Genomic DNA, 23,894 nt, shown 5'->3' with positions numbered 1-23,894 from the left:
GCATGCACACATGTGGTACTTTCCCGGGACGCCACAGACGTGATGAATTTGACTGTTTTTTTGTTTTTGTTGTTCCCCCTAGTGTGAGTATTAATGTGTCAGTCTGTTTAGTGTTTAAGAGAGGACAACATGAAATTCATATGTTTATTGGTTCCGGAGTTGGTGAAAAATTAGTATCAGTTGTGGGAGCTAAAGTGAAGTTCTGAGCTGCACGGCGCAGCCAGACTATCAGAAGCAGAAGTGATTCAAAAGCCAGATGGTTCGGAGACGGCCTCTGCCAGAAGCAAGTTGAGTTTGAGTCAACAAATGTTTGTGTACCCTGTGAGCTCTAAGGCTTTTGTCTGCTGATGTGAATAGAGACACGCCACTGTCTCCAGTCGCGCAGGCCGATCCTGGGTATATGATTAGCAGAACTGAGCCTGGTGGTTTGCATACGAGGCATAATGAATATATCTGGACAAGATCACATATCAAAGAGCAGAACACAGCTATTCATTCACCTTGTTGACTTAAGCTTCACGTGTATTATCATTCTGTTGACACGCAAAGATCATAATGTTTGGAGGGACAGGCCATTATTACTGTCATTTCAGGTGATTATATTTCTACCAGTTTTTTGATCTCCTGGTTTAGACAAACCCGCTTTGTTTTTACGTCGGTGTTTACAGACTCGCTTCTGGATAATACCCACCTTCTGGATAAAGATTGACCCGGAGGCTCTGAATTTCATTCTTTTGTTTAAAGCTACCATCTACAGGCAGACACAGTAATGATGAGCATCCCTGACAAAGCCTTAGTCCTTTTGAAACATGAATAAAAGAAATCACCTTCTGATGCTTTTTAAGTACGTGGGAAAACAGCCCGGTTTTATGAATGGACTGGTTTACCTGCATCTTACTCGCACTGTAATTGTTACACACAACTCTGTGCAGGACAAACACACACACACACACACACACACACACACTGAAACAACTTTGATGAGGAGAAGCATGGCCATGTGACTAACAAATCTATGTGAGACTTTGGAATGACTGTATGGCGCCTGTATGGGCTTTATATCATAATTGGGTTACCCAAGATAACTGTTTGAGAACAGTAGAAGATAAGTAACTGCAACTAATGATTATTTTAATTATATAATCTGTTTATATTTGTTGTTGTTGTTTAACAGACAAACCAGCATCTTCAAATCACTTTTTTTAATCTAACAAAAACAGTCCAAATCTAGATATTTAACATTCAGCAATATAAACCAGTCTGCCAACCAATGAGTGTTTGGCATTGTTGCCTAATAGTTGACTTAAATGATTCAGTAACTGGCAAAAGAGTAGTAGTTACATGTAATGTTAACTGACATTTAAATAATTGAACTGGTGTGATTTTAATTTGGTAGATATTATTGTTTTTTTAAAGAAATATTGTCTCTCATCATTGCATGTTAAATATGAAGCTACAGGCAAGAGTTGCTTAGCTTAGCTTAGCTTAGCTTAGCTTAGCTTAGCGTAGCTTAGCTGTTTCATCAATGTTGTTCTTTAGCATGAAAATCGAAAACACATGGAAACAGCCTGGCTCCATCCCTAGGTGTAAAAAAACCTTTAAAGCTCATTAATAAGTTATATTTTTGTTTGTTTATTTTTGTTTTTCTTCTAATTTTAAACTCAGCTAAGCTAACTCTAAGCTAGCTCTTTGCTAAAATAAAAGCAAATAGGCGTATTTCCTAAAATGGAGCGCTCATTATTTAAAAAAAAGAAAAGAAGTTTAGCCTTTCAGTGTTTTCATTACATGTGAACTTTTCCTTATTGTATGACCAATAAATAACTGAGAAATAAGAGTTAACTACTTCACTTTTGTTGTCAGCATGATCTATTTCCCGCCAGCGGGCAGTCCCTGAATAGACCACACCTGCTACTGCATTTCTCTGTAATTAGCGCTATAGTCAAACTGTTATACAGCCATCTCCAGTGACATGTGCCAGCGGACAGTGTCATAGCGAATACAAGAGGGATGTAAAAGTGGTCATAAACTGTCAAGAACAAAGACAAAGCAACAGATGTCTTACGGCAAACAGGAATTAACAGAGATGTACAAACAGTCAAATCCAGCTCCACTGTCACAAGTTCAATGGACTTGATGTTCTGCTTGTAAATCCATTATTGTAAAGATATCCACCGCTCAAGATCACGTTGCATCCTGCACTCTCTGCTGCACCCTGCCAAGTGTGCTGATGGATGAGAGGAGGAGATATTACTTTCATCTCCACGGTGTCCTCGGAGCATCACTCGTTCCTGAGCTGGAGACCGGCGGAGGATGAGAACGCTATTTCAGGACACACACAGAAACAGACACACACTTGCACAGTCGTTTCAGTTCATGCAGTGTCGCTATGGCTGGTGAGCGGCTTGTTTACATGTACGCACTAAGAGGGTACCAAACTTCGCAGATTCTCCTTGGTATTCTGTTTATTATTTTCTTCTTTTCTTTTTAGGTCTCTGGATTTAAACCTGGAATGGAAATTAAATTAAGGGAAGTCACAATAAAAAAACATGGAATAATGCACCATTCCAGTTTTTATCACTGTGACATAATCTAGCATTGCTTTCAAGTCAATCCTTATTTGTAGACTGTCATTTATTACTACCGGCAGTGACAAGTATAAAAGCAATGCTGTCAAACATGTAGCCTAGTGGCATTATCACTGGCTCTATTTTTAGATTTAAAGGATTAAGTAATACAGCTGGTAAAAAAATGCAAAGGAATGCTGTGTGTTTACATGCATACTCTAAGGGTTTGCACGCACGTGTGTAATTCTTTAGTGAATGTGTGAAACCCTGCTGCCCATCCAGATGTCAGTGTGCTGTCAGTGAGCCAAAGCTGTTTTGAAAGCATCATTTTAGTATTGTGGAAATAAATAAATAAATAGTTGCGGATTAACATAACATTCCCCCCCTTACTTGACGCAATTAACGTCATGTCACTCTGGCAATCTAGGTCTAGTATTGTCTGCGTGATAATCCGTCATGCGTTTGTGTCACCACTCTCTGCCAAAACATTCCCCATTGAGTGGGCATATGGGTTTCTGCAGGAGGCCACTATTATTCAAATTAAAGGCCGGGTTTATTGTTGTCATTATGCTGGGTCAGGGTGTAGCATGTCACAGCAGACCTGCCTGAGCTGCAACATCTCACACACACATACTGTGTGACACAGCATGCCAGTCAATAGTTGAACCCTCCGTTTTCTTCAGAGAACTCACAGTGTGTTAGATGTTTACCGTGAGCTTTCACACGTGTGTGTCATAAAGGTTGCAGCATCTTCTCATCTCCTGTGTTTGACTTTTGATGACTCATCAGTAAAATGAAAAGCCCTCAGTGGGAATCACTTTTGTCTTTGCATAGCAAGAGAATAAGTGAATTATTGCCTATATGAAAGCATCCTCCAGTGTTCTTGTTATGTTTGATCTATGTCTTTTTTTTTTTTTAACTATGATTAAATTTCAGTGAGGAGTTTGAGGTGACCTGCCTCATAAAACAGTCTCTGTGCTGATGAATTGCCATCTTTTTGCTTGTGTCATGAAGTTGAAAACCGCCAGTAGGGTCATAGAGCAGAGTGAAAGAATCCAAGGTAGAAGTTTCAGATGTTTGTTTTGCGTTAGGATGCTCACGACAGGCTTTCTGATGTCCATAAGATTACAACTTATCAGCTGATGTCAGATAACAGACCGGTTTCTATTTTCAGAGAAACTCCCACAGAAAATGAACAGGCAACTATTTTGATAATCTAGGCCAAACATGCCAAAGATTCCTTACTTCCAGCTTCACAAATGTGAATATTTGCCGACATTTTGTGCTTTTATGCTGTTAGTTGGACAAAACAAGGAACCCGGGCCTTTAGAAATTGTCCAGTGGATCAGTCGGATTAATCAATTAAACAAGATACCAGTTTAGTAAGGTTTAGCCAGTGCTCCCAAATGAACTCCACCGTCCTAGTTACTCATTCCAAAATTAAAGGTTATTTTAGTGGAGCAGTCATGAACATGATGAAAATGAACAATCAAAAGACGGCAGCATAGCTGCCTTTGCATTTAAAGTCTGTGTAAAGTAAGAATAAATATGTGTGTTTGTCAGACCAAAGAATAAGTGTTATTAGCCACCCAGCCAAATTTGAATTATTAGTTTATGAAATTAGGTGTCAAAATCAAATACAAATGAGCAGTATTCTCAGCTCCAGGACTGTGGGGGCGTGTCTGCTGCTCTCATGGATGGTTTTTTTCAGTTGCACACTGCATAGATGTCACTAGGAACAAGGCTGCTCAGGATCTGGTACAGTATACTGTCATACTGTCCTATATTTCACAGCCGTCCCAGCAGCACTAAAGAAACTGCAAGCCTGACTGCATCTCAGTCAGCTCTGCAATCAACCGCGGCATCCTGCGTCCTTGTGGACATAAACAGGAACAGGCTTCAGATGCCTGCTAACTGTTTGAGTGATGTTTATTTATTTGCCCTTCCTACTTTTGATTCGAGTCATTAGTATTGACAAGCTAATTGAGGACCATTGACTATCACTTGCTTTGGACATTGTACATTTTGTTTGACACCTAATCGATTTAATCTGTCTGATCTCGACTGCCAACAGTTTTGGGAGGTCTATCACAGATGATTTATCAAGCACAGGACAGGTGTGTGTGTGTGTTTGTGTGTGCGAGTGTGCGAGCGTGCACATACATAACCACAAAGCACAACTTGCTGCAGGTGCAGATGGACCTTACAGTTTGAATTAACTTTTCTTTTAGCCATTTTTTGCGATGATGGTCCGCTCAGGCATTTTCACTCAGAAATGCTTGTGTTGGAAGAGGCTCTTTCCGTCCGCGCTGGCACTGCACCCCTTCAGCTCTGATCCTGACTGACTGAGGCTGAGCCAAACCCCAGATCCTGCTGTTTTCACTGCAGTGAGGAGTTGGCAGTGTGTGTAAAGGAGGCCAGCTGACCTCTGTACCTGCCTCCTTTTCATCGCGTGTCACCATTGGGACTGGGACTACATTGGTTTTCATGAACTAGCTCGACATCATGGACGGTGGAGTGCAAAAGGTTTGACAGAGAAAGTGGCCCGACAGTGTAAATATTCATGTCTGTTCTTCAGGATTTCAGTAACTGAATCCTGTCTTGAGTTGATTGGTGGCTGTGCTTAGAGAAAAAGGTCAGGTCTCACACTTAAATGTTGAGCCTCTCTATTACTGAGGATCTGTTTCTTGATCCAGATCCAAAATCCAGTTTCTTACAAAGGGTTAGATGAGAAGATTGACGGTCTTATGTCTGCACGATAAATATGAAGCTTAGCTTTGAAATGGAGAAACTGCTAGACTGGTTCTTTTCAAAAGCAACAATCTGCTTACCAGCTCCTCTAAAGCACACTAATTAACATGTTTTATATTGTTTGTTGAGATAATGACGTATTATTAGTGAACTTTAAAGGTGCAGGTCTGCACATTTTGTTGTAGACGGAGCCAGCCCCTTGTTTCTAGTGTCCAGGCACTGGCTTCATATTAGTCAAAATGTTCCATCAGTATTGTTCTTTCTTTACTGATGCTTGCTCTTGGAGAGTCTGTCTACATGTTGAGTGACAGAGAGTGAGTATTTGCTGAGCCATCGTGAAGCTCATAACAAGCAAAGCAAGTTCTTGCATTGTTGGCCTAGTTAATACAAACCAGAGCCACCTCTTGGTTGAAAGTGTATTACTCAGCAAATAGACTGGCTCAGACAATGTTTTGTTTGGCAGTCATTATTACCCCTCATGTCGTAGCGATTTGTAGCATTTCTTTAATTCTCTTCTTTTCCATTATCATCTTTTTTTTCTTTTCTTTTTTTAAATACTTGCGCTGATGTTGAGTAACGCTGACCTTTTTTTAAAGTCTCCCCATGTTCCTAAATACCATCAAGACATTCCAGCTTTGACAGCTGAGCCACAGACGCCAAACAACATGAAGGATCTTGTCCCCCTGGGGGTGAAAAGGCAGAACACGTAAAGTTGCAATACTGCAAGTCATAGCAGGTAAACCGACAGCAAAGTCAACCCAGTATTTACACAGGAAGCTATAGCAAACCAGCGGACATGCAGAGTGGTTAAACTGGTCGCTACCCTCTGTCTTCATGAAACGCTGGGCTGTTGCCAAATCTTTCTCTCGAGTGGCTGGTATTGTGTTTTTGTTTCATGGTGTTTTGGGGACGAACTGGCTGGTTTCCTGTGACTGGAGTCTGTCTGGAGTTATTTGTGCCACACATACATATCTACACACTTGTGCCCCGTGTGCTTCCTGTTTGGCTTTGTGTGGGTTCAGTACCCTTCCTATGTCCAGCAGCCTCATTCCTAGACAGATAAGAGGTTGTTTGAGGTCATGTTGCTGCAGAAGAATGACGACAAGACCTTAAATAACCTGGCATTTCATTTTAATTGCTGCTTTGATTGTTTTGTGTTACCATCTGTCATACCTACGATTGTCTAGTTAAAGAAAATCAGGTCAACTTTCCTACAGAGAGCCAAGTAGTCATAGGCAATCTCTACTTAGTTTCTTGCATCTAGTTAAAGTTTTTGCTTAGGTTGGCTTGAACAGTGTTGATAATTTTGTAGCAAGGTTGACTTATCTTCTTCATTCACTGAGTGTTATTTCTCTCCATCTCACTGACAGAATGAAGATGTCTGAGGCTGGGAGTTAGAGTCTCCCCCCCACCAGAGAGAGCGTGTTCCAGGCCTGGGGCTGGACCCAGAGACCCCTGCCTGGGGGGTGAAGGGCCCTGATAGCCCTGTGTAAATCTGGACCATGGGGGATGGAGGCGTCGGTGCAACTGGAGGAGATGGGGTGAACCGGGCCCACGTCCTGTTCGACAACTTCGTCCAGGCGACCACCTGTAAGGGCACGCTCAAGGCCTTCCAGGAGCTGTGTGACCACCTGGAAGTTAAGCCCACAGAGTCCAGGATCTTCTATCACAAGCTCAAGTCCAAACTCAACTACTGGAAGGCCAAGGCACTATGGGCAAAGTTAGACAAGAGGGCAAGCCAAAAAGAGTACAAGAAGAGCCGTGTCTGTGCCAACTCAAAGGTAAGCCTGGATCTTTACAAAACTGTATGACTCATTTAAGAGCGGCTTTGCTTACTGGTGGCTGCAGTTTGGATAAAGCTAAAATTTGATCCTCAATGTCAAGGAATCATGTAATTTGATGACTATGTTTACCAGCCGGGCTGGTGTGTGATTGCTTTCTATGAAAGGACACTGCAGAGACACTTTTTCATTTCTATCAAGGACACAGTTTATATCCGTTCAGTCTTGTGCCTGTGTCACGTGTTGCCTCTTGCAGGAGACTAGTGGCAGGTCTTGAGTTCGTTCACCCCAATGGGAGAATTGAATGTGAAACTTTTGCCCCATTGTCCCTGAAATAAATATCTTTTCACAAGCCACGTCTCTTCTAAACATTCTGACACTAAAATGTCATTTTTGAAGAATGTCTGATATGTTATTTCATCTTAGTTTATGTTATGTCATCATGTTGTCCAAAGTGACTTTACAATAAGTTGTGTTCAAAACAGCAACCTCCAGTTCTGAGAAATGAAGCCAAGTGCTAAAAACTGTAATTCCTTGAGCGGCCACTTGAGACAGGCTGCAGAAGTGAGTCAATCTCCATAAGCGCCTGTATTAAAATGTCCAATTTCAAAGCAGAAATAAACACATCTACTGTACAGCCTGGTTCAGACAGCAGTCTTGGTTTCTATAGCTAATTTCCCCATCCATGATGACTGTTTTTTTAACTGTTTTTTTTAACTCACCTGTTTAGATGATATTAAGGGTTGAAGTTGCACATAATTAACAACGTGAGAGCTTGATTGACAGGTAGGCCTCATTCGGCCTGCCTTAGATCCGCCGAAGAGCACGTCTTTGCTGATATTTAAATTAGCCTGGAGGCGGAAGAAGCAGTACATCCAACATAGCGGCGTCCAGCGTTGCATATTTTCAGCTTCAAAACGGCACTTTGGAAACCTATGGGTGACGTCGCTCGTGCTCTGTCCATTCTTTATACTGTCATTGGTTCAAACTCAAACAAACAGTTAGATGTCATCAAAAACTGGAAGCGCTTTCCTCCCAAATAAATTGCTCAAAGCGTGGTAGGATTTTCTTTTCTAATAACTGAGACAGAAGGATTAGTGTGGTATGTCAAGGTGCAGTCTGAATAGGTGTTGACTCTTGTCCTGACATGTTTATTTATGTGTATGATTAATGCCTTTCTTATAGCTCTTCTATCGCGTATGTGTCTATGTTTTAGTGTCTGATCATTGGTGCGGGACCATGCGGCTTACGTACAGCCATCGAGCTGGCCTTTCTCGGGGCCAAAGTGGTTCTGCTGGAGAAGAGAGATGCTTTCTCCAGGAACAATGTACTTCACCTCTGGCCCTTCACCATCCACGACCTCAGGGGCCTCGGGGCCAAGAAGTTCTATGGAAAGTTCTGTGCTGGAGCTATCGATCATATCAGTGAGTCCATGCAATACATGCTTCCACTGCTGATATGCTGTATAACCAATCAGCCTGTAAGAAGTGATTTAATGTATTTGTGAGTTTTGTAGTTTTCAGATTTTCTTTTCCTTCTCTGTGTTGTGCTGTAGGTATCCGTCAGCTTCAGCTAATGCTGCTTAAAATGTCTCTCCTGCTGGGCATTGAGATTCACGTCAACGTAGAGTTCAAGGGTCTCATCGAGCCCCCTGAAGATCAAGAGACTGAAAGTGAGTGAGACGAACTGCTGCGAGACAAGCTGATGAAAAATGAATGGAAACTGAACATGTGTTTCGTGAGAGAGTGATCTGTCAGAGGCTCTAAGCTGGCTCTGTTGATGCATTTCTGTCTCATTACACATGCTGTGTTTTCTTTAGGGATAGGTTGGAGGGCTGAGGTCCACCCCAGGACACACCCTGTCAATGAGCTGGAGTTTGATGTCATCATTGGAGCAGACGGAAGGAGAAACACGTTACCAGGCAAGTACGCAATGCACTGACTGGAAGAAATGCAGTTTTTCCTTGACTAAACAGGGCAACTCGAGTGCACAGAAAGCACTATTTGTTGTTTTTTTTTAAGCGGACACGAAGGTTAGTCAGAACACTTATGATCTCACTTGTGTACAGCTGTGGCCGGTTCCCTGACCTCACTCCGTTTCTCATATATGAATGAGCATTTGTGTGTGCATTCAGATAGTATTTCTGATGAGAGCCGAATAGGAATTGTTGAATTGGCCGTCTGTTTCCTCTATGAGCGTTGAGGCCTCACACACAGCCACGCTGGCAAAAGGGAACCCCCTGTGGAGTCGAGTACCATGACCCCTCTCTGTACTACTGACTGCTGCATCAGTGAAGGGAAGCAGCAGGCTCCCTCTGGGCATAACTATGGACTACAGTCACACAGCTTGAAAAAACAAGAAAGCCGTTTATGTTGTCATGATATAGAACATCTGGTTACATTTATCGTGTACAGTATGCATTTGAGGGTTTTCTATGTTGTAAAAAAACCTTGTTTTGTGATTTGAGGTCTTGCTCTTTTTGGATTTATGGTGTCACAGTTCAGGACTGCGCGCACTGATTCCTGACCTTTTTTCTCCGCTTCCTCATCCTCTTGTAATTCTCCCCAGGGTTTCGGCGTAAGGAGTTCCGGGGCAAGCTTGCTATTGCCATCACTGCTAACTTCATCAACAGGAACACAACGGCGGAGGCAAAGGTTGAGGAGATCAGTGGGGTGGCATTCATCTTCAACCAGAAGTTCTTTCAAGACCTCAGAGAAGCAACAGGTCTGTCACAGCTCGATTCTACTACATCACTGTAGGGGCTTTTTAAGTTTAACAATCCACAAACTAGTTCTTGGAAGCAGCGGATGCCAAGGGAGGTTTTTGGTGAAATGAATGGTAAACAGGACACGAAATCTGTCCTTGGATCACAGTTCCGAATTCGTCAGCTCATCCAATTAAAATGCTGAACATTAGGTCTGATGCCAAACCCGACCCAGTTTATTGCTGACATGACGATGTCCCGGAGCTTTTGTTATCTTCTCTGAGACGCATAATTACTCCTCTAATGACGGCATGAAAGGCAGCTATAGCAATAAGGATAATGATTGTGTTTTGGTATGTGACAGTACATCTTTCTCTTGGACTTTGTAGGTATTGACCTGGAAAACATTGTCTATTACAAGGATGACACGCACTACTTTGTGATGACTGCCAAAAAACAGAGCCTGCTGGAGAAAGGAGTCATTCTACATGTGAGTGATCAAAGCCCAGTGCTCAGCCCAATGTGTGTGTGTGTGTTTGACAGACAATTGTTGAATCTCATTCTATGTCTCTGTAGTAGACATAAAGGCTATGCTGTATCCACGCACAGACAACATCAGAAGTCTGTGGCTCTCTTCTCTCTCAGTTTTTGCCAAGTATCACACTAATGGTCTAACCAAGCCAACATTGTTCAGGAACAAGCTGCCAACTCAAGCACACTTACTGAGTGTTTGTGTCCTCACTATACATGGTAGTTTCCTTTCCCTAGCTACTTTCCACAGGAAACCGGAAAAGACCTCTTTCACATGTCTGTCTTCATGTACAAACACAACTGAAGGTGCGCTGTGATTGTGTGGTGGCTTTTGGATTCAAAATTGTCTTCAGAGTCTCTTAAATGAGTGTTTTTGCAAACCTAGTCACAGTCATTACTCATTTTACCTGTCTGACATAAGCACAATCATTGTGCATATTTCAGTTCTGTCACTGCGCATGTGAGTGCAGGTCTGTGTGTGTTTTCATGGTGAGCTGCTGACATTAAGGGTTTGGGTATACACTGAGGTCTGATGCCAGAGAGGATTTAGAGTATGTAGGCACATGTTAATGAAAAGTCTGGGAGTTCCCTTTTAATGCAATGTACAAAGTCCTCGACAGATCCTTTTATAGAAACGGAGCTGACTCGGTCCTGCCCCTTGGAAAGGGATAGAGGAAGGGTGGAAGGGATGGCAGAGTAGCAGCGAGTCCACACAGTTCAAGGCAGCACCGCAAATCAGAAAACAACCCTCATTCATATCTTCCACTACTCTGCCCTGCCCTTCCCCTTGCTCACCGTCACCACCACCACCACCACCAGCCTGGCTGGCTGGCAATGAACAACCAGGGGAGCTTAAAGATGGAGGAATGCGCCTTTCACCGCCCTCTATGAAAACATGTCACTTTGAAAGCATGCAGTGATTTGATGCTACTTGTTGGAGAGACTTGTGAACTGCACAGTTACTCAGTAGCGCAGTGAAGTCCTAAAGGGGCTCTAACCTCCTCTTTGTTCTTTAGTTCAGAGATATACATTTTGTACACTTATTTCTTAATATAACATTTAGTCATGCTTTCATTGCATTGGTGCCTTGTTTTTGCTCCGAGAGTCTGAATAACTTCTCAGATGAAGGCAGTGTAATCTGGATAGGCTCCAGCCTCCTGCCACCTCGATGTGGATAACTGATTACAGAAAATGGATGAATATTTAGTCTCATTGCCTTGATTGTGCCGGCATTGTGAGTGGTGGACCTGACAGACCACCCTAGAATAATTTCAAAATAAGAGCCTTTTTTACATTAATTTGAGTCTTCTAATTTTTCTTCTTATGCTTCTAATGCAGCTAAGCTAAGGAAATTAGTTATCCATCATATGCTATGGCCACGGAAATTGGCTGGCAGGTTTCCATTAACCTTGCATTAGCATTGCAAACAAAGATCTGGTCAGCAGGTTTCTATTGCATTGCTCTAAGTCAGTACGCAAGGTATATTAAACTACAGGTAACCATAGTAACAATATTCCTGCTTTAGACTGTGTAAGTAGATAATGATAAGAACCATACAGATCCAAACTGACCACAAACAAACGTTGAGAAATGGATTATAACTTGAACACAGACTACCTTGTCTTCCGTTGACAAGGGACCATGACATAAGTGCAATAACACAATTACAGAGTTGGCTGTGCCTTGTCTATTGTTATCGATGTGTGTCAGGACAGCTAGTCATGTCTCATTGTCTGTATAGTCTCCTGTGATAGCTGGATGTCACTTCTAATAGCATCTTTTTATTTTTTATTTTTTAATCTCTTATAGGACTATGCAGACACAGAGATGCTGCTGTCCAGGGCTAATGTGGACCAGGTCGCATTGCTCTCTTATGCCCGTGAGGCTGCAGATTTCTCCACCAACCACCAGCTGCCCACACTGGACTTTGCCATCAACCACTACGGTCAGCCCGACGTAGCCATGTTCGACTTCACCTGCATGTACGCTTCAGAGAACGCCGCCATGGTGCGCCAACGCCATGGTCACAAGCTGCTGGTGGCTCTCGTGGGTGACAGCCTGTTGGAGGTGAGGGCGATGGCAGAGGGTTTTTAAAACTTTCCACGAGACTAGTTTTACTGTTGGCTTGATTCTTCTGTGGCCATATTTGGTTGTTGAATGTGGTGTTCGCTGTCTCCAGCCCTTCTGGCCTATGGGCACTGGCATCGCCCGAGGTTTCCTGGCAGCCATGGACTCGGGCTGGATGGTGAAGAGCTGGGCTCAGGGAAAAACCCCTCTTGAGGTGCTGGCTGAGAGGTAAGAGTGTGGAAACACTGATTCTTGCCGTCCAACCGCTTGTATTCGCATTCACTCACTCGTGCACACACAGCCACACATAAACATGTTCTCTCTCTTCAAACACACCCTTTTATCTCTAAGTGCTTTACTAGGAAATATGCCTGTACGTGATTTCGAGCATCAGTCCCACCTCTGCTAGTTCAAAAGAGATAAGAGACTCTTGTAAGATCTGAATGGAGTGTGACTTTTTGATTGAACAATGTTAAGATGTTTTCTTAACCTATTGCCCTTACTTTCTCCTTGTATTTCCCTTCTACAAACAAGACTGTGCTTACACAGTACATGGGGAATGTATTTGACTTTTTCCTCTCTGCTTTAGGGAGAGCATATATCGTCTACTGCCCCAAACCACACCAGAAAACGTCAATAAGAACTTCAGTCAGTACAGTGTGGATCCCACCACACGTTACCCCAATATTAGCCTTAACTTCCTCAAGCCAAGCCAGGTGAGTGTGAGAGAAATCTTAGGCCATTGTTGCTTCACTGTACACGCTACTGTAGATTCAAGGCTGTATGAAATGACACATTTTGACAACTTTTGTTCATGTAATTCAGTACGTTTGGAACACTTCACATGTTGTATTTATGTTCATGTTGCAGATGAGGCACCTCTGTGACACGGGGGAGTCAAGGGAAATGCGCATAGAAATTGAGAATGTGATCAACTCGTCGACACCCAAGTTGGCCAGGAATGGTTTGTATCTTTTAACATGCTTTAAATAAAAAAGAGAGACTATAAACTGTTTTTAAAAGACATTCTTCAATGTGCTGATTGACCAGTGTAGGATTTTGCTGCAATCACTGTTGCTGAAGTGTAATAATGAACTATTTTCACTCTAGACAATTGCCTGCTTGACAAGCAGTTGCAAGGTAACACAAAGTCCAAATGCATGGTTGCTTTTCAGGGATTTCTAATAGTTTTAACAGATTCAAAGTTTACCGGCTATGTACTCATGAATAATGTGACATGAATAGTGGAATGATGGAACTGATTGCAACCTCTGGAATTATCTTTGCGTGTACTAACTCGGTCATTGATACTCTCATTTGAGCCCTTTTTTTATATTCAACATTTAAAGGTTTCCTGTGAGTTCTGCATCCTTTCCTAACCTCTCATTTGCATCCTTCTTCTCCCTTTGGTAAACAAAACCTCTCATGGTTCATAATACTTCCTCATTGGCTGGTAAAACTGGTACTAACATGGATGATGAAGCCATGGATGACAAAACTTTATGATCCTATGCTCAGCCTTGCCTGACCAAGGCCATGAGATTGCCCAGCAAGAGATGTGCAGTGATGCCCAGAAACAGTTTATATTTCTTTCCATGTTGAACCCAGATTCTGTTCAACCTGCAGCTTTTTACATCAAGCCTGCAATTTTTCTCGTTCCGCCACACCAGAATCAATAGCTCGATCCAGTAAACTGCTGAACTGGTGCCAGAGACAAACGGAGGGATACAGGAATGTCAATGTAACAGACCTTACCATGTCTTGGAAGAACGGCCTGGCCCTGTGCGCCCTCATTCATCGATACAGACCAGATCTCATGTGAGTATCTGAAAGAAATACACACACCACAGAAAAGGAGCACATATTTACACAGATGGAAAATGTGTTTCGCAATTTGTAAGAAAACCTTTGTAAACTCTGCTAAACGTATCCCTTTATGGTTAGAGTGAAAGGGTTAAAACTGTTGCTGCGTCTGGAATGACTGGCCTGCTGTGTTTATGTGTGTTTGTTGGTTACAAATGATGTTTACTGTCTGTTGGGACTCTGGTTTTGCATCGTATCTCACTGTAAATTAGGTGACAGCTACCAGTCATACTGGCCTCCTGGGTCCCTTAAGGGAGTACTCATATTCCTGCTTTCTCTTCCACACACACACACACACATAAATATATAAACACTCTTCTTAACCTCACACACTCTATAAACGCACACAGTCTCCATCCACATTATCTAATGTAGTTTGTTCCCTTCTGGAGGCAATGTGGCAATTACCATTATAAGGTATTAATGTTTGTGTCCTGCCCGACCTTTTACCAAGTTGCGCTCTGCTGCCTTTGATAGGCCAGATAATGTGAGGAGGGGAGGGGGAGTGATGAGTGGGGGGTACCTTGGGAAAACTGCGTTCACGTGTACACTTATATGTTCAAGACGGATGGATGGCTAAAAGGGATTGAGTAGTGAATTCACTCTGCTCTTTATGTTCTATTGCTAATGTTTTGAAATGGACTGTACATGCAGTTGAGACTATTGATGACCCCTGTTAATGGTATTTTCAACTGCACCATAATGACATTTACAGTAATGCTTTTTCCACAACATGTACAGAAGTCCGCTGTACAGAAAGCTTCCTTATTAGTGCTTAATGCAGGCTCAGTGTCAGTTAATTTCCATGATATCCGAAGCTGCTGGATGGTTGTGGGCGGAAATATAGATCTGTTCCCTCTAGTCTTTTGCAGACTCATCAGAAAATGAGACCGATATTTGGTGCGTTCTTCATTGAATTCGTGTGCAGGATATTCACAGATCGTCAGACATGTCAGAGTTATAGTATGCAATAGTCATTTCAATTCACATGGCACATGAGGAGATTACCAATAATGATGTTTTGATTGTGTTAAAGAGACTAAAAGCTGCATTAATCAATATTGTTATATTAACAATGGAACAAATAATTGCATGTAACGTAAAAGGCCTTGCTCGTAGTGACAAACCAGCCCGACTCTGTTGCCACGCTGAGCTGTACAACAATTTGAAACGTTGTTTTTATTTTACAGTTCTCAACTTTACTGTTTTTATTCGATTCCCACGGCTCTTGTAGCATTGTTTCCAGCCACACCGGGCTGAGCAGATTAGTGATTAGCTGGTGAACATACAGTAATGGAGCATTTAGCAGCTAAAGAACCAGATATTTTCCTCAGAGGTTGGTAGAGACCAAAACAGAGCTAAAAGACACAAAAAGGTGCAAACGTTCACTTTGTTTCTGGTTACAAAATTGCAGTCTACTAGACATTTTCTAATGTAAAAGTAAGTTCACTTGTGAATGTGTTGCTTGTGTATGTGTATAGATTCTGATCATTAGTATGAATGCTCATAACTTTATGAGCAATTCAATCTGTCCTGTTTCTCCTTATGTTTTTGTCATTTGTCACACCCATCCTGACCCATCTCTCTTTCTCCTTCACTCAGTGACTTTGATTCCCTGGATGAGCGAGACCAGGAGAAGAACAACCAGTTGGGTTTTGACGTGGCGGAGAGGGAATTTGGCATCTCACCCTGCATGACTGGCAAGGAGATGTCTTCTGTGGTAGAGCCAGACAAACTCTCTATGGTCATGTATCTCAGCCAGTTCTATGAGATGTTTAAGGACACAGTGCCACCTGGAGGTGAGTGTGGGTGATGCACTAGAGCGCCCTCGTCTTCTCACAGACACTCACAGAAGTGCTTTTTTTTTTTTAATGCTTTAAATCTTACTTTTTTTCTTTGTGGATTTTTGCTCAGATAACCACCACAACTTGAGTCCTGAAGATAAGGCGGCACTGATAGCCAGCACCAAATCTCCAATCTCCTTCCTCAGCAAACTTGGTCAGAGCATTGCAATTTCCAGAAAACGAAATCCAAAGGTCAGTATATGAGAAATGCTTGTCAGCAGCCCTTAATCTATTTTGAAATATCAAAAATGGCACCTCATTGTTGTGAGTGGAAAAATAACTCATGACGCGTCATCAACAGGACAAAAAAGAGAAGGATGTTGACAGTTTGGGGAAGAGAAGGAAAACCAGCCAGTCTGAAGATGTGAGTAGTTCAGACTACAAAGTGTCAGATCGGCAACATTTTTTTTTCTTACTCTCATTCTACCTTCTCACAGGAGGAGGTGTTCAGGAGTGGTCGTGACGACAGGCCGTCCGTTATCCTGTCGGAGAGAAAAGTGGACTCCTCAGCTGGAGGGAACACCAACAAAGTCAAAGTCATGGCCACCCAGCTTCTCGCCAAGTTTGAGGAGAACGCTCCAGCCCAGCATACAGGACTCAAACGACAGGTATGGGATAAAGTCACGTTGTTCATTGACGTCTTTAGAGTTGTGGGTTAAGCAACAAGGAAGACCCACAAGGTTTGTTTTTCCTCTCAATGAACATTTTGATCAACATGTAGATTTGACGCTGCACAGCAGGGCCTCTAGTCTCATGATGAACGAGCTGTAGGGCTACTGTATTACTGATGTGAGGTGCAGAATGCTAATATTGGTCAGGCTGGGTATTGTTCCCGGGTCACGTAGGCGGCCTCACAATGCTGACTGCGCTTGGACGGCTCGGGTGAATCGGTTCGCAGAGCTTTGGTTTGCTTGCTGCTGAGAGTGGGAGGGAGGCGTGGGCTATTGGGACACTAGACACTATTGTTGATGGAGAGAAAGACAGCTCTCAACTGTGGCTGTTTGAGAAAATGTGTTGTTGCTGTGTGTCTTGGAAAAAAATGTTTTATTTATATAAAGCTTCTGTTTGTGAATTGCTTTGGCCATTAGAAGTCTATAAATATTGCTGATTATCATTATGCCCATACTAAAATTAATAATCAGTAATTTGAAGGTTTGTGGGGGAGGCTAATGTAGCAGTTGCTCGGCTTAAGATACTTTATACACACAATTTGTGTATTTCCTCTCTTTCCATCTATTATTGATGTACATTCTGCATCATGTTCACTGTGTAATATCCAAAGTGCTATTATAAATACCACACAGCTCTCTCAGCATGATCTTCACATGACTCCCTGTCATTTTCTTCTCAGTTCTGAACACATATTTTCCAACCACTGTGACTCCATCCACCCATGAATCACTTCCTTCTTTCTGTTCTTCTCCCTCTCTTATTTCCACTTCCATCATTGGCTCTTTGGTGATGCCTTGCATGGTTATTCGGGCTTCTTACTGGCCACGCTTGCTGTCATTCATCTTTATCTGACCACAAAGGGAGAATCTCTGCCCAATCTGGACCGCCTTTTGTCCCCTACCCAGCCCCAAACTCCTGTGAATGAGCCAGTGCGCCTGGCGCCTGTCCCAGCATGGAGAAAGGTAAAGAGTGGAGCTGCCCCGCCTTATCCCCATAGTGACTAACAACTAGACTCATCTAACCATATGTGCCTGTAGTGGGGAATGCCGCTTTGTGTTGACCTGCACTAGTCTGAGCCTCACCTTGTCCTTAGACAGTCTGCTGGTCTGTTGTGTGGCGTTTAGAGGAATTAACTCAATTGCTCTTATTGTTTGTTTTATTAATGTGTGAGTGTTTTCAGTCTCAATTGAATAGCTATGCAGTTTTGTGTGTGTGTGTGTGTGTTTGTGTGAGAAACACATAAGAGTGTAGCATCATCATGGTTTATCCTCCTTGCCTGTCCTGTCCTGGTTCAGAGACGCACACAGCAGCAGGAGCAGCTGAGCATACGCTACAAAGAAATGATCAAGTGTCAAACACTACCCAACAGAGGGGAGCAGGTATGGTTAGCTACACTGGCCTGGTAGTCCTTCAACTCCTTTCACATCCCATTAAGTCTAGATTCACCCCTCCCTTCAGATGGAAATGGATTGTCCTTCAGTCCAGAAGTAAGGGCAAGGGAAGGTAGTCGAGTCAGATGACACTTCCTCACTAAGAACTAGGGTTGGAAAGGACTGGAAAATGTATGGTGAATTTCCAGAAACTTTCCAAGGGAAGTTGAGCTGGGGAACTTTGGAAACATTCCACTTTCCCTGGGAATCATGGAAATTTATGGGAATTAACTGGAAATTTGGGGTAATTTAGTAATTGCGGGTAAGCTAGCAACTGGAAATTTGGGGTAATTTAGTAATTGCGGGTAAGCTAGCATCATGATTAGATGGCGTCATAAATGGTCACTGAAATGATGGCTATAGCTTAATTGACTGTATAAATACATTTTCATGTGCTATTTGCAAGTTAAACATTAATACCCTACATCAAATATATTTACCTCATAACATTATCAAAACTTATTTCACTTCATGTTGTCCATGGGCTCAAACGTGTGGCTTCAATAGTCTTGTGCTCTGGTTCAGGGTTGTAGAAATCAGATGTGCATGTGATGGAGGAATGTGCAGTGCATGTAGGCGGCGTGGTGTCGATAGCCCTGCAGTAAGCAGTGTGGATGTGATTGAGAAATAGCAGATATTCAAGTGTACTTACATGAAATCTGGTTGTTTTAGTCAAGATTATGCTAAAATATAGTTTCCCCAACTATATTTAACCTCCCTGTTAAGGTCCAACCTTCATTTTTTTGTAATTTCACGTTTATTCCCAGTTCATTCCCATTTATTCCTGTTAATTCCCATTTAAAGTTTCAAACTTTGAAAATTCCTGGAATTTTGCAACCCTACTGAGAGAACAGAATAAGGCCCATAGAGATCAATCAGCAAAATATAGGGAGCGTTCAGATGATTGCATGCATGATTCTGCAGCTGCTCATTCAATTCTTTTAAGCAGTGACAGACCATCAAACGGGGGGTTTGTGCAGACAGATGTAGGAAGGGTTCATGTTACAAATACAAACTGAAAAATGACATAATTCATGGTAATATAAAATGGCCAGAAATTGTTACAGATTGGCAATGTTTAAAACACTAAATGATAGCCTGTTGAATCATTTTTATTCCAATATCGCAAAACATACAGATAAGGAGCACATGGAATAAAATAGACAGAATATCAACCTTCCCTCTAGTTCAGTGTCTCCCACTACGCTTCTACCCCCACTATGGAATTAGACACTCTTTCCATTTTGTTAGCTACCAACCCAACTGTTAGATGTGTCCAAATGTTGCTTAAAGAGAAATACGATCCAGCCCTTTATTCACTCCTCCAGGCTCAGTAGAAGACCAGCTGTAGCCAGCTGGTTGTCATCCTGCTTTAACTGTTCTCTCATGTGAATTACTGAGTCAGCACAGTTGAGTGCCAGCAGCAGTTTTCTTCTGCTGATGCTTAGAAAGTTTTTTTTTTGTCTGAAGCATTTGCCTCACAGATACTGATTTAAACTCCCCTGTTTAATGGGATTAAATGCAACGCTGTTCTTGAGTGACCTCTCACTGCTCAGTAAGCCTCTTGCTGCCGAGTGTATTAGCTCAAAGTCAGTTGTAAAGACGTACGATGATCTTGATAAAAGCACTTCTGTTCGTGGAGAGTATTCAGTGTTTGGTGTGTTTTTCAGGGTATTGTTATGGAAATGTGTGTGGCAGTGTGTCAAGACACCACGCTAATGCTATTAAACTGATTATTATGTTTGTGCTGAGTGCTTTTGAAAGCATTAAAATGCATAATCATACTGTGAATAACATTAGTTAGCAGTATGAAGCATATCTGCTCATAGCGACAGCTCATCATTTTCATCGTCATCTCATCACCTTCTGCTGAATCTGCTGTTCCTGTCCCTCATCTCTCATCTCAAGGCCAGAAGTGGTACGGACCAACAGTCCATTGGCTCTCGGAGCTGCCCAAAGAAAACCATTCTGCTTCCTTCTTCCGCCTCCACTTCCTCGCTCTCTCTTCACGCCGAGGTGACACATAGTCTCCTGTATCTGTGTCTGTCTGTCTCTGCCACAAATCCATGGCAAACCCATCTATTGTCCCCTTGTTCCTGCCCCCCCCTGCTTTTGTTCTCTTCTCCTTTCTAATTACGTCTGCTGTACGTCAGATCTGACCTCTGCAGTGTATTTTGCCCAAATGAACTTGCCCAGGAGGTTACAGTTGTTTACTTCCCTGTGTGAGTGGGTAGTGTGTGTCATTATCAGCTGCTTGTTTTCATGCTCAAGGGTATTTTTTGGGGGGATGTGACGGCTTGTAAATGAATGTAGACTCGGGACTTTCTCATGGGGTATTTCTAATTTATTGTCAGGCATCCTACATAAAACAAGCTGGGCTCTGTAAAGGTCTTTTGTAAGAATCTGAATCCAGAGTGTTAATTCAGTGTTTGTCTGCTCATTTCTGCCTTCAAGAATTTGCCTAAAAGTCCGGTGGAAGAGGAACTTGAATACTACGAGATGCCTCAGAAATACAGGGTAGTGTAAATGAATGACTGCATGGATGTGTTCAGCCCGTCACCGTTGTTTTGTGGATGGTATTTTTTGTGTGAGACACTGGTTGGAATAGCTGTAAACAGATATATAATATATAAATAATATGCTGCTGAAAGCATACGTCCTTTAGCTACACTCAAAACATCATCAGGTCTCAATAGTGCTTCCTTGGCAGGAGTGGAGCCCGCTGCACCTGACTGACCCAGGACCTATTCACATACCTGGTATACAGGAGAGGGCTGAGCGCCTTATCTCTAAGTTTAAGGGCAAACCTGACAGACCCCCAAAGGTGAACACCATGCATGTACATTTTGTAAATATATTTTTTAATTAAAATAGGTTATTTAATTTAAGCATACACATCCTCCTAAGTCTAATTCCCTCTTTCAACCATTCCTCTTTTCTCCCCGGAGCCTAAGAAAAAGCCGTCCCATTTCTTTTTAGAGCAGTGGAACTTGTCCCACGGCCAAACCGAGAGTCCTGATTCACCTCTATCCTCTCCTGAATCCTCCAGAAAGGTTAGGTTTTTGGTGCTGTGGACTCTTAACACAACACTCTGGTGTACTGAGAATGAAAGTTTTTACTTTTGAGAAGCAATACCTCGCTTGAATGCTCACTCTAGTTTGTTCAGTTTGTGTTTATTTATCTCAAGCGTAGTCTGTTTTAGTGTTTCTGCAAGATGACCTTACTAACCGCAGGGGATTGCTTTCATGGTTTACTCACTAAGGTTTACATTACTGCAGAAATTAGAGGCTGCCAGCTGGAACTATGAAAACAATGGCTAACAAACCATCTATGGCCTTTACCACAATGACAAGCTTTTTGGAAAGGAGATTGTTTTTGCAAACTACTAAAGAGGCAGAGAATAACTACAGTTTCCTCCCTGTACATCCCTTTTTTTGTGACTGAATCATGAATTTCTCCACAGGAGCCTGCAAGGCCTCTGCACTCTGATGATCAAATGCCTTTATATGTGCTTAGTATTCAGGAGAGGGCTGAGCAACTTGCCTCTCAGCTTGAGGGCAAGCCGGCTGCACCACAGGTGAAATTTTGATATTCACACAGGAAGTTGATTATCATACATTTGGAAGACTTGCCCTGTTGGTCAGTTGTACCCAGAAATCACCATACAGTGGTCCCTCGTTTATCGCGGGGGATACGTTCTAAAAATAACCCGCAATAAACGAAATCCGCGAAGTGAGTTTTACAATTATTATACATGTTTTAAGGCCGTAAAACCCCTAACCACACACTTTTATACACCTTTTTACACGCATTTTGTACAGTACTCCCTTAGTTATTCAGGACGCAGAACACAATGCGCGTTCATACTGTACAGTACGCTGTAAAAAAAAAGCATGCAAAATTACACTAAAAAAATCAGCGAAACAGCGAGTCCGCGAAAAGTGAACCGCGATATAGCGAGGGACGACTGTATATCCCCAGTACATTGTCGGTGCTGTTAGTTTAGCACATCAATGTGCATAATTAGGCTGTCTTGCTCATTTTTTCAGCAATTTATGCTATCTTGTTAACCTAGGACAGGAGAGCTAATGACTTCATAGCTAATGTTTTTGTCAAGTTCAAGTGACTTAAAGAGATGGGAATATTATTAATAAGGAGAAACAAAAAGAACTTAAAGCTTAGTTGAATTAAACTAAACACGGTAGTTGCGTGTTGTTAATCTGCAATGTAAGCTAACGCATTAGCATCAAACGAGAGCGATTGACTCAATAACTAACGGGAAACATACAACTAAATTTAATGTTTGAGTCAAGTTTGGGTTCTTTATTTGCCAAATATGATTACAAAGGAGAAATGTAACGAACAGAGAGGTTACGTTGAACTAAAATGAGAAATTACAGGGTTAGTGGAATTATTCAGAAATATATGCTAGCATGTTAGCATAGAAGCCCCAAGCTGACCAGCAGGCTACTACTCCAAACAAAATTTGGTTGCATAGTTTTATTTGAGAACATTTTGGAAGACTTTTAACAACTCTCTTCTCTTCCTCCTTTTCGTGGAGCCTAAGAAAAAACCCTCACGTTTTTTTATGGAACAATGGCACATGGCCCGAGCCCAGACTCCCCCTGACTCTCCCCCTTCCTCTGACACCTTGAGACAGGTAGTCATTTCACGCCTGGAAGGATTGGAGTGCGGTGACGCTAACACACTACACCTGCACTTCAAGAAACTGCATCTTCACTTAATTGCAGAATTCGCTTACCATAACTCACCTGAGACTTACTTTAAAAGCTACCTGCCTGTGAAATATTAACAAACCCTTTTGCAACCTGTTAATTGTTTTACTGGTGGCGGTTGTGATCAGTATGTTAATGTGTAATTAGACCATATGGCTGTGATTCATGTCTAATGAGATATGGAGATATTCTTAGCTGGGATGTGCTTGAACTCAATAATTCACACAGTTATTATGCCAAGGGAGTCCCCTCGTAGTTGTTTTGGATTGGAAGAGTAGCTTGGCAGCAAAAAATCTCATCAAGTGTAATTCCCATGTCGACAAGCACAGTTCTGTGGTGGAGTAACAAGTTTGCAATGAAGTGGGTTTGCAGCATAGAAGTGTGTGCTCAAACCTCGTTCACAGTAATAGTTTGCATGGCTTAGACCTCAATCCTGCTTATAAAGACAGTAATAGTTTGCATGGCTTAGACCTCAATCCTGCTTATAAAGAGGATAACAGATATTTTCGGTGTTGACTTCTTGTTGAATTCACATAATAACAAACCAGTCTGAATGATCTGTGTTCATATTTAGTATACGATTAGTAATACAGCAGTGCATGTGAGTGAAAATGCATGATTGCTTTTCCTTGAGTGTGAAACCTCAAATGGAGCTGTCGTCGTACAAAATGTTGAGGGGTAGATCTTTTTCTGATGCCACAGATATAATGTAATGTAATGCTCTTTGTTGCACGGTAGATGATCAAAGCAGAAGTCGTTTTATCAGCTCAGGAGATTGTTCTTATGAGCTATGTCTGGTTTTGTAGTCTGGCGAGGCTGTCGCACATCTAAACGCTTCATCAATCAAGCATGGAAACACGTCACGTATGGCCCATGTCAGACACTGTTGTTGATTTTAGCTCTTGGCGCTGTGTCGATCGACCTCCTCGCACGCTCCCCTTCCCTCTGTTT

The 23,894-nt window shown here is 42.3% G+C and overlaps 1 protein-coding gene across 8 annotated transcripts in view; it reads left to right on the top strand.

Annotated features, from left to right (window-relative positions):
- Nucleotides 1–23,894, top strand: part of mical3a (microtubule associated monooxygenase, calponin and LIM domain containing 3a) — a 62,832-nt gene that overhangs the window by 9,902 nt on the left and 29,036 nt on the right. For 3 of the 8 annotated variants that reach the window (XM_027273145.1, XM_027273146.1, XM_027273147.1), the window contains exons 2-16: nucleotides 6,686–7,096; nucleotides 8,313–8,520; nucleotides 8,652–8,768; nucleotides 8,916–9,017; nucleotides 9,665–9,820; nucleotides 10,190–10,290; nucleotides 12,141–12,398; nucleotides 12,511–12,626; nucleotides 12,988–13,114; nucleotides 13,269–13,362; nucleotides 14,069–14,216; nucleotides 15,864–16,060; nucleotides 16,176–16,297; nucleotides 16,407–16,469; nucleotides 16,543–16,713. In XM_027273145.1, the coding sequence (XP_027128946.1) occupies nucleotides 6,818–7,096; nucleotides 8,313–8,520; nucleotides 8,652–8,768; nucleotides 8,916–9,017; nucleotides 9,665–9,820; nucleotides 10,190–10,290; nucleotides 12,141–12,398; nucleotides 12,511–12,626; nucleotides 12,988–13,114; nucleotides 13,269–13,362; nucleotides 14,069–14,216; nucleotides 15,864–16,060; nucleotides 16,176–16,297; nucleotides 16,407–16,469; nucleotides 16,543–16,713 (2,259 nt within the window). In that variant the 5' untranslated portion in view covers nucleotides 6,686–6,817. Of the gene's footprint in view, nucleotides 1–6,685; nucleotides 7,097–8,312; nucleotides 8,521–8,651; nucleotides 8,769–8,915; nucleotides 9,018–9,664; nucleotides 9,821–10,189; nucleotides 10,291–12,140; nucleotides 12,399–12,510; nucleotides 12,627–12,987; nucleotides 13,115–13,268; nucleotides 13,363–13,508; nucleotides 13,539–14,068; nucleotides 14,217–15,863; nucleotides 16,061–16,175; nucleotides 16,298–16,406; nucleotides 16,470–16,542; nucleotides 16,714–17,637; nucleotides 17,740–18,072; nucleotides 18,199–20,115; nucleotides 20,224–20,661; nucleotides 20,725–20,917; nucleotides 21,032–21,155; nucleotides 21,261–21,670; nucleotides 21,785–22,768; nucleotides 22,868–23,894 lie in introns of those variants that run through there. The other 5 variants (XM_027273141.1, XM_027273142.1, XM_019262706.2 and 2 more) reach the window with 5 other exon arrangements.

Source organism: Larimichthys crocea, chromosome XXI (genome assembly GCF_000972845.2).
Source record: "Larimichthys crocea isolate SSNF chromosome XXI, L_crocea_2.0, whole genome shotgun sequence".
In the NCBI taxonomy this organism is placed as follows: Eukaryota; Metazoa; Chordata; class Actinopteri; family Sciaenidae; genus Larimichthys; species Larimichthys crocea.
The sequence above is the reverse complement of the archived record's forward strand: the minus strand, read 5'-3'. Positions and strand labels throughout refer to the sequence as shown.